Source organism: Equus quagga, chromosome 20 (assembly GCF_021613505.1).
Source record: "Equus quagga isolate Etosha38 chromosome 20, UCLA_HA_Equagga_1.0, whole genome shotgun sequence".
Classification (NCBI taxonomy): domain Eukaryota; kingdom Metazoa; phylum Chordata; class Mammalia; order Perissodactyla; family Equidae; genus Equus; species Equus quagga.
The window spans coordinates 44,086,456-44,098,787 of NC_060286.1; the positions used below are offsets into that span (position 1 = coordinate 44,086,456).

At 65.7% G+C, this 12,332-nt stretch overlaps 1 protein-coding gene across 2 annotated transcripts in view; it reads left to right on the forward strand.

Moving 5' to 3' along the window:
- The window catches only part of KIF26A (kinesin family member 26A), a 43,177-nt gene extending 34,190 nt beyond the window's left edge, over positions 1-8,987 (forward strand). Inside the window, exons 7-16 of one of the 2 annotated variants that reach the window (XM_046647669.1) lie at positions 360-453; positions 765-1,027; positions 1,170-1,353; positions 1,538-1,700; positions 2,033-2,195; positions 2,854-5,728; positions 6,623-6,828; positions 6,936-6,956; positions 7,295-7,445; positions 7,714-8,987. In XM_046647669.1, coding sequence (XP_046503625.1) covers positions 360-453; positions 765-1,027; positions 1,170-1,353; positions 1,538-1,700; positions 2,033-2,195; positions 2,854-5,728; positions 6,623-6,828; positions 6,936-6,956; positions 7,295-7,445; positions 7,714-7,895 — 4,302 coding nt within the window. In that variant the 3' untranslated portion in view covers positions 7,896-8,987. The remainder of the gene's footprint in view (positions 1-359; positions 454-764; positions 1,028-1,169; positions 1,354-1,537; positions 1,701-2,032; positions 2,196-2,853; positions 5,729-6,622; positions 6,829-6,935; positions 6,957-7,294; positions 7,446-7,713) is intronic. The other variant, XM_046647670.1, reaches the window with a different exon arrangement.
- The last annotated feature ends 3,345 nt before the right edge of the window (positions 8,988-12,332 follow it).

Genomic DNA, 12,332 nt, shown 5'->3' on the forward strand with positions numbered 1-12,332 from the left:
AGACCCCCTCTGCGGGAGCTTTCTGAGCAGTGGGTGTGTGTGAGCCCTGGGATGCTTTCCTGTGCACGCCTTGACCATGCTTGTGGTGTGGTCTGTGTCCCGAGTGTGTCCACGATGGCAGAGGGACTTCCGCGTGTGCTCATGGGCGCTGCGTGTGCGTGTCTGGTCGATTCATGCTGTGTGTGTGGTGTGTGTCTGTGTGCATGTGGAGAACACTGTGTCCTTGGTCCTGTGTGTGTCAGCCTGGTCACCCTGTGAGCTGACTGCCTGCGTGATGGGGACAGACAGACATGGCAGCAGGCTGGGTGGTGGCCCCTTTGACCCTGGCACCTGCCTGACTCTCTGTGCCCTTCCGCCAGGCTGAGGTCTGCTCTGGGACAGTGGCCGATGTGCTCCAGTCGGTGGTCAGTGGGGCTGATGGCTGCATTTTTTCCTTTGGCCACACAAACCTTGGTAAGCACCCCCCCATCATCCCCTCTCTGCAGTCGCTGGGCCCCATTTCCGGGTGGGGAAGGGGGATATGGCATGTCCTGTGTGGGTAGTGGATGGGCATGTGGGGTGGGGGGCTCGTGGAGAGGAAGCCGAAACCATGCAGGCCTGGAAGGCAGGGACCTTGGACCAGATCAGAGGAGGCCCCTTGGGTCTCAGTGGCCCCAGGTTGGCCCTGAGGACTCTGAACAGGACCAGGCAGGCGGCTGCCAGGTCTGGCTGGGCTCTGGTCAAGGTGAGTGTGGGGTGGACCCTGACTGCCCGTGTGCCCCCAGGCAAGTCGTACACCATGATTGGAAAGGACAGCTCGCCCCAGAGCCTGGGCGTCGTGCCCTGCGCCATCTCCTGGCTCTTCCGGCTCATTGATGAGCGCAAGGAGAAGACGGGCACCCGCTTCTCGGTTCGTGTCTCGGCCGTGGAGGTGTGCGGCCGGGACCAGAGCCTACGGGACCTGCTGGCCGAGGTGGCCTCTGGCAGCCTCCAGGACGCCCCGTCTCCGGGCGTGTACCTGCGGGAGGACCCTGTGTGTGGGGCACAGGTACACCACACCACTGCCACCCAGCGTGGGGAACAGGGGTCGGCGGTCTTGGGAGGCTGCGAGGGTGGCCTCGGGAAGGCAGGCAGCAGGGTTGCGGCTCAGCCTGGAGCCACTAAGGTGCTGTCCCTCCACCCGTCCCCAGCTCCAGAACCAGAGCGAGCTGCGGGTGCCCACAGCCGAGAAGGCGGCCTTCTACCTGGACGCTGCCCTCGCAGCCCGCAGTGCCAGCCGGGCCGGCTGCAGCGAGGACGCCCGGCGCAGTTCGCACATGCTCTTCACGCTGCACGTCTACCAGTACCGCATGGAGAAGTGTGGCCGGGGAGGGAGTAGGTGTCGACCTGCCTGCCTGGCGCCCTGTCGGGGGGGACGTGCATGCTGGCCGGGGGTCAGGCCCGCCCTCCGTCCCAGCAGGACTGTGCCCTGGGGGCTCCCGCCTGGGCAGCATGGGCCGTGGGGGAGGCTCTGGGTGCCCTGGGGCCGCACCCTCACCTGCCTGCTCTGTGGTTTCAGTGTCTGGAGGCCGTAGCCGCCTGCACCTCATCGACCTGGGCAGCTGTGAGGGGGTGCCTGGCAGGGGTGGGGAGGCCCCCGGGGGCCCCCTGTGCCTGTCCCTGTCGGCTTTGGGCAGTGTCATCTTGGCCCTGGTCAGTGGAGCCAAGCACGTGCCCTACAGGTGAGTGGTGGGCTCTGAGGCGGGCACTGGCCAGGTGACCCCTGGGGAGCCTGCCAAATGCACGTCAGGCATGTCTGGTACACGTGTGGCCTCTGAGCTCCTCAATTCTTGGTTCCTTCATTGCCTGACAGGCCTCACTGCCTGAGGGCTGCCTGGGGGTTCTGGCAGCCAGGGCGCAGGGGACAGAGGTGGGCCAGACCCGACCCTGAAGCTCCAGGCCCTGCCCTGGTCGGGTGAGAGGCCTGTCTGCCTCCCTCCAGCCCTGCAGTCCCCCACGCCCAGCCTCCCGCCCTGGCTGGGCCTCGGCTGCTGAGCTCCCCCTCGACCCCCAGGGAGCACAGGCTCACCATGCTGCTGCGGGAGTCCCTGGCCACCAACAGCTGCCGTGCCACCATGATCGCCCACGTCTCGGACGCGCCAGCCCACCACACCGAGACGCTCAGCACGCTGCAGCTGGCCGCCCGCGTCCACCGCCTGCGCAGGAAGAAGGTCAAGGTGGGTTCATCTCCCGCCTGCCCCTCCCCGCCCGAGGGCCCCCAGGGTCTCATGTCCTCCTCGGGCCCCTGCCCAGCATGGTGGGGGAGCCGGGCAGCCAGCCCTGCTCAGACTCCCTGTGTACCCTGGGGTGACCTGGCTGTGCCCACATGGCCCTGCCCGGAGGAGGCAGGGAGCTGCACGCAGGTGTCCCGGATGCCCGAGCAGAACTGGAGCTGCTTGTGAGGGGGTCTTGTGGTTGCCCGGTCTCTGTCTGCCTGGCCCAGGGGTGGATGTGCCATCAGGATGGCCTGTGACCCTCTTGGGCTTGGTTTCCTGGCGCCAACCAGCAGAACACTCCCTGGGCAGCCTCAGTGGGGTGGAGTTGGGGTGCCTTGGGGTCAGGTGCACCTGGGTCTCGGTGCTGGACTTTCAGTGAGGGGCCATGCATCTGTGGTGCACGTTCTCTCTTCCCTGTGAGTCAGCTTAGCGCTGTTTCCTTGGCAAGTTGGCCAGAAGGTTTGCTTCTGTTCAGCGCCGCTCCAGCACTTGGTGGGACGTGGTGTGTGGCTGCTGCCATCGTTTCCTTCCCTGGAGTGTGGCGTGTGCGGCTGCGGGTGTGGGGGAGGAGGAGGTAGGTGGGGGGCTGGCTGCTCACTGGGGCCTGCTCTGCCCCCAGTACGCGTCAAGCTCCTCAGGCGGGGACAGCTCCTGCGAGGAAGGCCGTGTCCGCCGCCCTCCACACCTGCGACCCTTCCACCCCCGTGCCCTGGCCCCGGACCCCGACCGCCTGGCCTCCAACTCACCCGGCGACCCCGACTACTCATCCAGCAGCGAGCAGTCCTGCGACACAGTCATCTACGTGGGGCCCGGTGGGGCAGCGCTGTCAGACCGCGAGCTCACCGACACTGAGGGTCCGCCTGACTTCGTGCCCATCATCCCTGCGCTGAGCCGCCGCCGGCCCTCCGAGGGCCCCCGCGATGCCGACCACTTCCGCTGCAGCACCTTTGCGGAGCTGCAGGAGCGGCTGGAGTGCATTGATGGCAGCGAGGGGCCCTCAGGAGCCCTGGGCGGCACCGATGGCACCCAGGCCAGCCCGGGCCGCGGCGCCAAGAAGGCCTCGCCGCCTGAGGCTGAAGCCCCCAGGAAGGCCGTGGGCTCCCCGCTGGCCACCAGCACGCCTCGAAACAGCCCCGGCCTAGACACCCACCGCGGCGTCCCAGAACCTTCTAAGGCTGGCAGTGACCCGAGGGAGGACGGCAGCACCAGGCCTGAGCTGCCTGTGCCGGACAAGGCCATGGGGAGTGGAGACAGGAGGCCGCTGCCCAGCCCGGCCCCTCCACCACCTCGGCAGCTGGAAGCTGGCAGAGCCCCAGAGGAGCCTGGAGGAGGGGGCACCGAAGGCGTGGTACGGACGCCCCCCGTGGGCATGAGCAGGCAGGCGGGATGCCCCTGCCCATCAGCACGTGGCCGCTGTCTGGAGCGGGGGCTACTGACCACCACAGTGACCTTGCAGCAGCCAGTGGAGCTCAACGGCGAAGATGAGCTGGTGTTCACAGTGGTGGAAGAGCTGTCCCTGGGTGGGCTTGCTGGCCCCGGGCGCCCTGCCAGCCTGGCCAGCTTCGGCAGCGACTGCTCCCTGCAGGCCCTGGCCTCGGGTTCGAGGCCGGTCAGCATCATCAGCAGCATCAATGATGAGTTTGACGCATACACCTCCCAGGCCACAGGCGGGCCCCTGGAGGGAGCGGGCTGGGCTGGCAGCAGTCACGGCTCCTCCATCAGCTCCTGGCTCAGCGAGGTCAGCGTCTGCACGGCCAACAGCCGCGGCCCCACTCCGCAGCCTCCCTCGCGGGCCAGCCCAGACCCTTTCAGCCCTGACTTGCCAGCAGGGTCCGACCCTCTGGGCCCCCTGATCCTGGATAGCTCGCTAGAGGATGGCAGCTTTCGGTTCTCGGAGCGTGACAGACCAGAAAGTCCTGGCCCAGCCCAGAGTCCTCGTCCTGGGGACACAGCTGCAGCAGCCGCTGCTCGATCTGGCAGGGAGCCCCAGGCCATGTCTTCACGGGCAGCAGCCCCAGCACAAACTATCCACTCCAGCCTTCCCCGGAAACCGAGGACTACCTCAGTGGCCAATCGTGCGGGCTGTGCTCGCCTGGCCCCCAGCCCGCTTGGCCCCGGAGGGCTATTCGAGGACCCCTGGCTGCTCCGAGCAGACGAATGTGGCCCACTCCAGGTGGCCTCTGCCAGCAGGGCCCCCAGTCCGGCCCCGATGCTGGCTTGTGCCCGGAGGGTGGTGGACGGCTGTGAGGTGGCAGCCAGGGTGGCCCACAGACCAGAGGCCGTGGCTCAGATCCCACCACTGCTGCGGAGGGGGGCCACCACCTTGGGTGTGACCACACCTACTGCATCCTGCGGGGACTCCCTGGTGGAGGCAGTGGCCTGCTTGGGCAGTCCAAAGGCCACCCCCAGTAGCAAAAAGAGCGTGACTCCCAAGGGGAGCCTCTTCCTGAGGCCTGGTGGGGTGGCTCCCCCGGCCCCGCCTGTCCGCAAGTCCAGCCTGGAGCACAAGAACAGTCCAGTGCTGGCCCCTCCCCAGGCTGCGGGCCTGACTCGGGCTGGGGCCGCGGCCCTCCTCCGAGGGGAGGAGGATTCCAGGCCCAGCAGTCGCGCCGACCACTCCATCCCCAGGGCCACATCCAGCCTAAAGGCCCGGCCTAGCAAGGCAGAGGCATCATATCGTCCTGCCACCCACGGGTCTCTGGAGCGCTGTGAAGTCCTGGCGCACGGCAGCAGCAAGGCCAGGGAAGCCCCTGGGAGGCCAGTCCGGGCCGTGCCCAGGTTGGGTGTACCGCCCACCAGCCCCACGCCCGGACCTGCTCCTGCCTGTAGGGGCAGCCTGGCTAAGGGCGTGGGGGCTCCTAAGCCCCCAGCCAGCGGGGGCAAGGGCAGAAACCTAGTGGCCAGCGGGTCGAGGGCTCTGGGAGCTTCAGTGAAGCCACTAGCCCCTGTAGCGGGCAGGACCCCTGGCGGCCCTGTGACAGGTCCCAGGGTGGCCCCACGGGTGGCGCCTGGCGTCGCAGCCAAGGCCAGCCGGGGCACCATTATGGGCACCAAGCAGGCACTCCGGGCCGCCCACAGCCGTGTCAACGAGCTGGCGGCCAGTGGGGCCCCCAGCAGAGGCAGCCCCTCGTGGGGCTCGGCTGACTCGGATAGTGGCAATGACAGTGGCGTGAACGTGGGCGAGGAGCGGCCGCGTGCAGGCCCGGCGCTGCCTTCCCCCTACAGCAAGGTGACCGCCCCGCGGCGGCCCCAGCGCTACAGCAGCGGCCATGGCAGCGACAACAGCAGCGTGCTGAGTGGGGAGCTGCCACCTGCCATGGGCCGTACTGCCCTATTCTACCACAGCGGGGGCAGCAGTGGCTACGAGAGCATGATGCGCGACAGCGAGGCCACTGGCAGCGCCTCCTCTGCCCCCGACTCCATGAGCGACAGCGGTGCTGCCTCTCCGGGGGCCCGCGCCCGCAGCCTCAAGTCTCCCAAGAAGAGGGCCACAGGTGGGTGTGGCACCAGCCCTTCTTGGGCACGGCACTCTACAGTTTATAAGTCTGGGGGTCTTGACAGCCGGGCACCACCTTTATCCACCCCAGATATGTATAGCCCTTAACAGTTTTATAAACACGCCTTTCAGTGTATACATGTGCACAGCCCTCTACAGTTTATAAACACGTGCAGTATGTGCCTTTTCTGATCCCCACACTGCCCCAGAAGCTGATCCCCATTCCTGTCAGAGCCTGCTGGCAAGGGCGGGCCTGTGCAGATCCCCCTGGTGGGGCATGGGGAGCTGGGAGAGGCCTTGGGTCGGGCGAGGGCTCCAAGCCTCATGCTCCCCCAGGCTAGTGCCCAGCTGCCTGGAAGCCCCCCATAGGGCTGCTCCTGTCTCCATCCCTGGACCCTCTGTTTCTGGGGATCCAGGTGGAGTAGGCCAGTTTCTCACGCTGTGTGTGGTTGGGGGGATTCGGCCACTGGCTGATGCACAGGAGGGGCAGGCACACTCTGGAGGCCAAGCTAGGGTAGGAAAGCAGGAGGCCCACGTGGGGCCAGTGAGAGCCTGTGGGTCTGGCTCAGGAGGCTGTCCCGGGGTAGTGTGAGTAGCGGAGTGATGGGAGTTAGGACATGGTGTGACCAGTTAGGGTGTCGGTGGGCTGTTTCCAGGGGAGGGCTGACCGTGTAGGGCAGCTGGGTGGTTGTCCAGGAGACAGGTGGCCCGTAGGAGCTGGGTACCGAAAGTCCGTCTGCTCCACGAGGCAGGGGTGGTGGGGCCCCAGGCTGGGCACTAGGCTGAGGATTTCCGGATTGAGTCCCATGCTCTCTCCCCATCAGGACCCTAGCTGGGGCCTGGGGCCTGGGGCTGGTTGCTGGTCTCCAGAGTGCCCGACTGTCTGTTCCAGGTCTGCAGCGGAGACGGCTAATCCCAGCCCCGCTGCCTGACGCTGCTGCCCTGGGCCGCAAGCCCAGCCTCCCTGGGCAGTGGGTGGACCTGCCCCCGCCCCTGGCCGGCTCGCTGAAGGAGCCCTTCGAGATCAAGGTGTATGAGATTGACGATGTGGAACGCCTGCAGCGGCACCGCCCGCCCCTGCGGGAGGACCCAGCGGAGGTCAGGGCCGGCCGAGGGCTGGGGGCGGGAGGCTCTGGGATGGCAGGGTGGGCCCCTGGGCGTGCGCTGGGCAGCCTGCTGACCTCGTCTTCCCCTGTTGTCCACAGCTCTCCCAGGATGTGGAGAAGGTAGGAACCAGCCCTGCCCAGCCCTGAACCCATGGTGGGGCCCATGCTCCCCTTGGGCAGAGAGTAGGTGGCTGGAGGGGTCCTAAGACCACTTTTCTGGTCCCATGGAGTTGCACTGGGTGGAGGGTTCCCACAGCCATGCCCACCTGTCCTGGGCGCAGGTTCCAGACGGGCACTGGCAGGCTGCTTTGGGGACACCTGTGGCGAGCCCCTCTGTGGGGTCCCAGGTCTGGAGGGTGGAGGGAAGCCCCTGGCCCAGGCCGGGGGTGCTGGGAGCCCCTAGGGAGTGGGTGGTCCTTTGTGCCTGAGCCCACCCCTCTTCTTACCCCGCTGCCCAGGGCCTGGTATGTGTCAGTGCGAACCTGCGGCTGGCCGAGCGCAGGCAGCAGCGGCTGCGCGAGGTGCAGGCCAAGCACGGACACCTCTGTGAGGAGCTGGCCGAGACCCAGGGCCGGCTGATGGTGGAACCCGGCCGCTGGCTGGAGCAGTGTGAGTCCACCCTCCACTGGCTGGAGCAGTGAGACCCCCATCCAGGGGAGGCACAGGCTTACCGGACCCCAGATCCCTCCGCCTACCCTCTGTGCACCCCCAGGCCAGCCACTTCCGTCCCAGAGCTCAGCTGATCTCCTTAACACATGGCGGGGCCCTTCCCTTCACCACCACCCAGACAGGGACCCAGAAGCTGGGAGGGGAGAGAAGCATTTCCTTAGCCCTGAAGGGACCACTGGGCTGACCCAGCTCTGCTGTCCTTCCCCAGTCGAGGTGGATCCAGAGCTGGAGCCAGAGTCGGCCGAGTACCTGGTGGCCCTGGAGCGTGCCACAGCCGCCCTGGAGCAGTGTGTGAACCTGTGCAAGGCCCATGTCATGATGGTCACCTGCTTCGACATCAGCGTCACCACCCCTGCGGCTACCCCTGGGCCGCAGGAGGTGGACGTCTGAGGCTGGGCACCGGGACTTGGGGGAGGGGGCGTGCAGGGGTGCGAGGACGGGACATGGACGGAGCGAGGATGTGGTAGGGGTTGGAGGGATGAGGATGCGGAGGGTCCCCTGTGGGACCCAGAGTCTCAGAGATGATGGAGGTCGTGTGAGGGAGGAGAGGGGCCGGCAGAGCGGCTTGGACAGAGGAAGTGGAGTGTGCACGAGACGGGGACACTGTCGCCACCCAGACAGCAACGCAAGTGCCTTTAATCTCGATTGGACTTCTCTCCTTTTTGCATTTGGTGCTAAGGACTCAAGACACCAGCAGACGGTGTGCTCGGGGCCGGGCCTGGCGGTGGCTGTGCCGTCCGCTGCCGGCTGGAGCCAGCCGTGTTGGATCTGATCTCGCCTTCTTTACAGCCACGCAGTGTCATGTAGCAGCCGGCCTGGGCTCCCCAGGCCTCGATGTTAGGATTCAGGATTACTTTTCCTTTTCCGCTGTTTCCTCTCTGCAGGGCCCAGCTTGGCGGTCTCCGGACGCCCGGTCGCATGTAGTTCTCTGCAGATCACGCCAGCGGGGTCTCCCGGGCGGGTTGGCCGACCTGCCCTTCCCGAGGACCCACTCTGTCCTGAGAGGGGGCAGCGCCCAAGGGCTGAGCCGCGGGCACACGGCTCCTTCTTCCACGGCAGGAATTCTTACCAAAACCACAAGCAAAAAAGAAAACAAACCAACACACACGACCTGGGGTGGGTAGGGGTTTTGTAAGGTTCTGTTAGGGTCTTATTTTTATATTGTTTTGCCTATCCATGTGGTATTTGCAGTGGGAATTTGAAGACAAATGATCTATGTTTTTATGGTTTTCTATGGAAGGTGTCCTTCAGGCCGCGCTCTTTCTGGGGGGTGCCCTGGGCAGGGTGGGGATGCTTGGAGGGCACTTCTTGCCAAATGCAGACCAGGGGTGAGCCTGTCGAGGTGGGGGGCTTTCCCAGCATGACGGGCTCTGTTTTCTGACCGTCATGCATTTTCTAGGGGCGTCCAAACCTTTGTACAAATGTGTAGATAACATCTTGGTACAGCTTTTCTTTGTGAATAAAAGATGCACCAATTGTTCATGTGACTCCTGAGTTGACTGAGCACGCCATCCACTGAGGGTCCGGGGGCGAGGGGGCCGCAGGGCATTGGAAAGAGGTGTCCACAGAATTCCATGGCTTCGTGGACAGCGAGGGACTTGCCTCTGCTCACATACCCTCCAGGGACCCGCCTTGCAGGCGAGGGGAGCGACCGTGGGAGCAGGTGCCTCCTGCAGGGCTGGGGTTCAAACCTGCATTTCCTCTCTGTCCCCCTTGCTGAGCCACTCTGTTGAGTTGTCAGTTCTGTGGGTCCCGAGGCTGAGGCAGGGGAGCGAGGGCTGGACTAGGGGGAAACAGCATTTTCTGGTGGGCTCCTGGCCCCCTCCGCAGAGGTTATGTTAGCTGGGGAAAATCGAGGCAGGGGTGATGGCAACCCCTCAGGAGACTCTTGGTCTCCTTCCTTTGCCCCCTGCCTGCCTTTCCAGGAGGCAGGTGAGCAGACACCTGTGGGCGCAGCAAGGCACAGGACCCTGGACCTGGCGGGCGCCCCCACCCAGCACAGCAGGCCCCTTTTGGGGGCTGGGCTCGGGGTTTGTCCCTGGAGGACTGGGCCCTGGCTCTGTTGACTCCAGAGCCCCTGAACCCTTTGTGGGAGACAGGGCCCACTGGGCTCATCCCCGACTGTCCCTCACCTTGTGTTGGTGGGCTCCTGGTCTCAGTGGGTCCCTTGTACTGAGCGTGTCCCAAGCTGAACCAATTAGCTCCTCTGTCCAGGCGCCAGTGCCCCCACCCCCATTCTCCAAAGGCTGTGTCTGGGTGCCCTCCACACCATGCACCTTTCTGCTCCCCTCAGGCTGCTCCAGCCGATGCTCAAACCATGGTCCTGGCCTGGGCAACCCCCGGTGCTGCCCCATCCTGTCCCTGCCCCAGGCTCTGGTGTAGGTACCATGGTGCCTCCCATCCGGCTGGGCCCTCACAGCCCCTCTGCCTGGGATTCACCCTCAGGGAGTCTGTGGGGGCTCCTCCTTGGTGGCCTCGCTGCCCTGGGCTCCTTCCACCTGGCACTCACACCTTGTGTGGTCTCTGCCTCTCTCCCAGCCTCGATGGGGCCCCTCAGGGATGTGGGGGTGCCTGAGTCATTGCTACACCCCCTACATTGGGCACAGTGCTGAGCCCCAGTGAGGCCTCGGGGGGCACTTGCTGAATGAATGAATGAAGAAATGAAGGAGGCTTCTTCTCAAGGGGGTTTCCAGCTGGAGGGAGAAGCAGACCCAAGACTGACAGCATTTAGCGGTTTGCAGAATGCCTCCCTGGACCCTTCCTGTCGTCCTAGAACAGGCCCGGGCCTTTGCGAGGCCGTGTGGCCCCCACGGCTCAGGTCACAGGGCCGTCCACCTCGAGCCATCTGCCCTCGGTGCCTCCTCGCTTTCTGCTGCCGATGCACTTGGACCCCCAGCCCCTGGGATTGGGTCACACGTCACTGGGAGGCATCGGGGGCCCAGAACCCCAACCCGCTCTCCCCTTCTGTTCTGAGGCCAGATCTGGTTCCCGCAGGAACCCAGTCAGAGGCCACCCAAGCCCACTTCTCTGTCTGAATTTGAGGGGATCTGGGGGTTTGGGGTGGGTGTGACAGGACTTGAGGCGGGATGGGGAGATAGAGCCTTTCAGGACCTAATATTTGGGGGGAGGACCTAAGAGGTCCGCCTGGCCCACGGCTCCCATGAGCTGGTCCCGCTGGCCATTACCTGGAGTCTGACCTAGCTATGTAGAGCTGCTGGCCCGACCCAGGAGCCCCCGCCTCTGTCCTGAGGCCAGGGTGGTGCTGGGGTCCAGGTGGGGTCACGGGAGGCTGGGGGAGGCCTGCCTGTGAGCCCCAGGTCTACTGTGGGGGCTGTGCTCTTGCTCCCAGCATGCCCTGCACCGTCTCACCTGGCTGCAGGGGGTGGGTGGGGCATGGGGTGTGCTGGGTGGGTCCCCTCTCCTGCAGAGAACACTCTGTTCCTTCCCCTGCCCCTTTGGTCGCTGGAGGGGCCCAGAACTTGCGTCTCGCTGAGGGGGCCCCTCCCGCCCCAGCGCCGTCCTGGCTGGGGATGGCTGACCTTCGGGGCCACCAGTGGAGCCCACTTCCCACAGTCCAGGGGAGGCTGGGGGAGGGCGGCGCCTGCCTTTCTGGAGGGGAACCCTCTGTCCTGGGGCCAGCCTAGGAGCCTGCGGCTGCCTTTCATGTGGGACATCAAAGCCCTCAGCCCTGTCATTACAGGCTGGGAACTCAGCTAGGGAGCAGCTGCGGGAGGAGACGCCCATTTTATGGATGGGAAAGGTGCCGCCACCCAGGACCCAGCTCTCTGACCAAAGCTGAGGCAGCCCTGATTAACGCCGCCTGAGAGGGGTCAGTGGGATCCTGCTTATCCGACACTTGGGGAAACTGAGGCCCAAGTGGGCAAGGTCAGGGAGAGAGGGGTTCTGGTGGAGGACCAAGATCAGCCAAGCCTGGGGGTGGAGGTGATGGCCCCCGGGAGCCTGTGGGAGGAGGCTGGGGCACCTGCCTGGACCGTGCGGGGACAGGGGCATGAGCCCGCCCAGGCGGGGTCTCTCACGGCCTCCTCGGCTGGCCTGGCACCGGGCCAGCCTGCTCCCTGGGGCGAGGTGCCCGGCTGACTCACCCTGCAAGTCCAGGCCTGCTTCACCCGTCCTGCCCGCCCCAGCCCTGGGCACCAGGTGGCCACATGGGGAGGCGGGGCCAGGTAGGGGTCAGGCTGGGCTGGGTGACTGTAGCCAGGGGCTTATGGCGGCCAGCGGGTGGCTGAGAACAGGCTGGAGCCAGGGTGCATGGGCAGGCAGGTGGCGAGGGAGCTGAGCACCTGGCCTGCAGGGTCCCCAGGAGCTGCCCCGTGCCAGGCCAGGCCTGAGGCCCCCAGGGGGTGCCACTCCTGGGTTCAGCATCCTGCCCCCTCCTTCCTGGGCCTTATCTGGGCAAAGGGGCGTGACGACCCCGCCCAGGGTTTCAGGTGCCTGAGAGCAGCCTGGAGATGCAAGAGGAGCATTTGGCCCTCTGAGCCTCCTCTGTGGTCACTGTCATGCAGGTGGTGGGAGTGATTCACAGCAGTGACCTTGGGGAGGGTGACATGGGGGTCATGTGGTGACAGTGGTGGAGATGGTGGCAGCAGACGCAGGTGGGCCTGGCAGACAGCTGGTGCCTCCTGAGCCGGAGGCACAGTGCCCTTCTTGTGCCTTGGGTCCTTCTTGGCCCGTAGGGCCACCTGTCTCCTGGTCTCAGGCCCCAGTGAAGCCAGCCGTAGGGGCTTATCCCCTCCTGATGTGTGTCCCCCTGGGAAATGGGGGTGTGGTTAGCAGCCTCTGTGGGACTCCCACTGGGCCCTGTGGCCA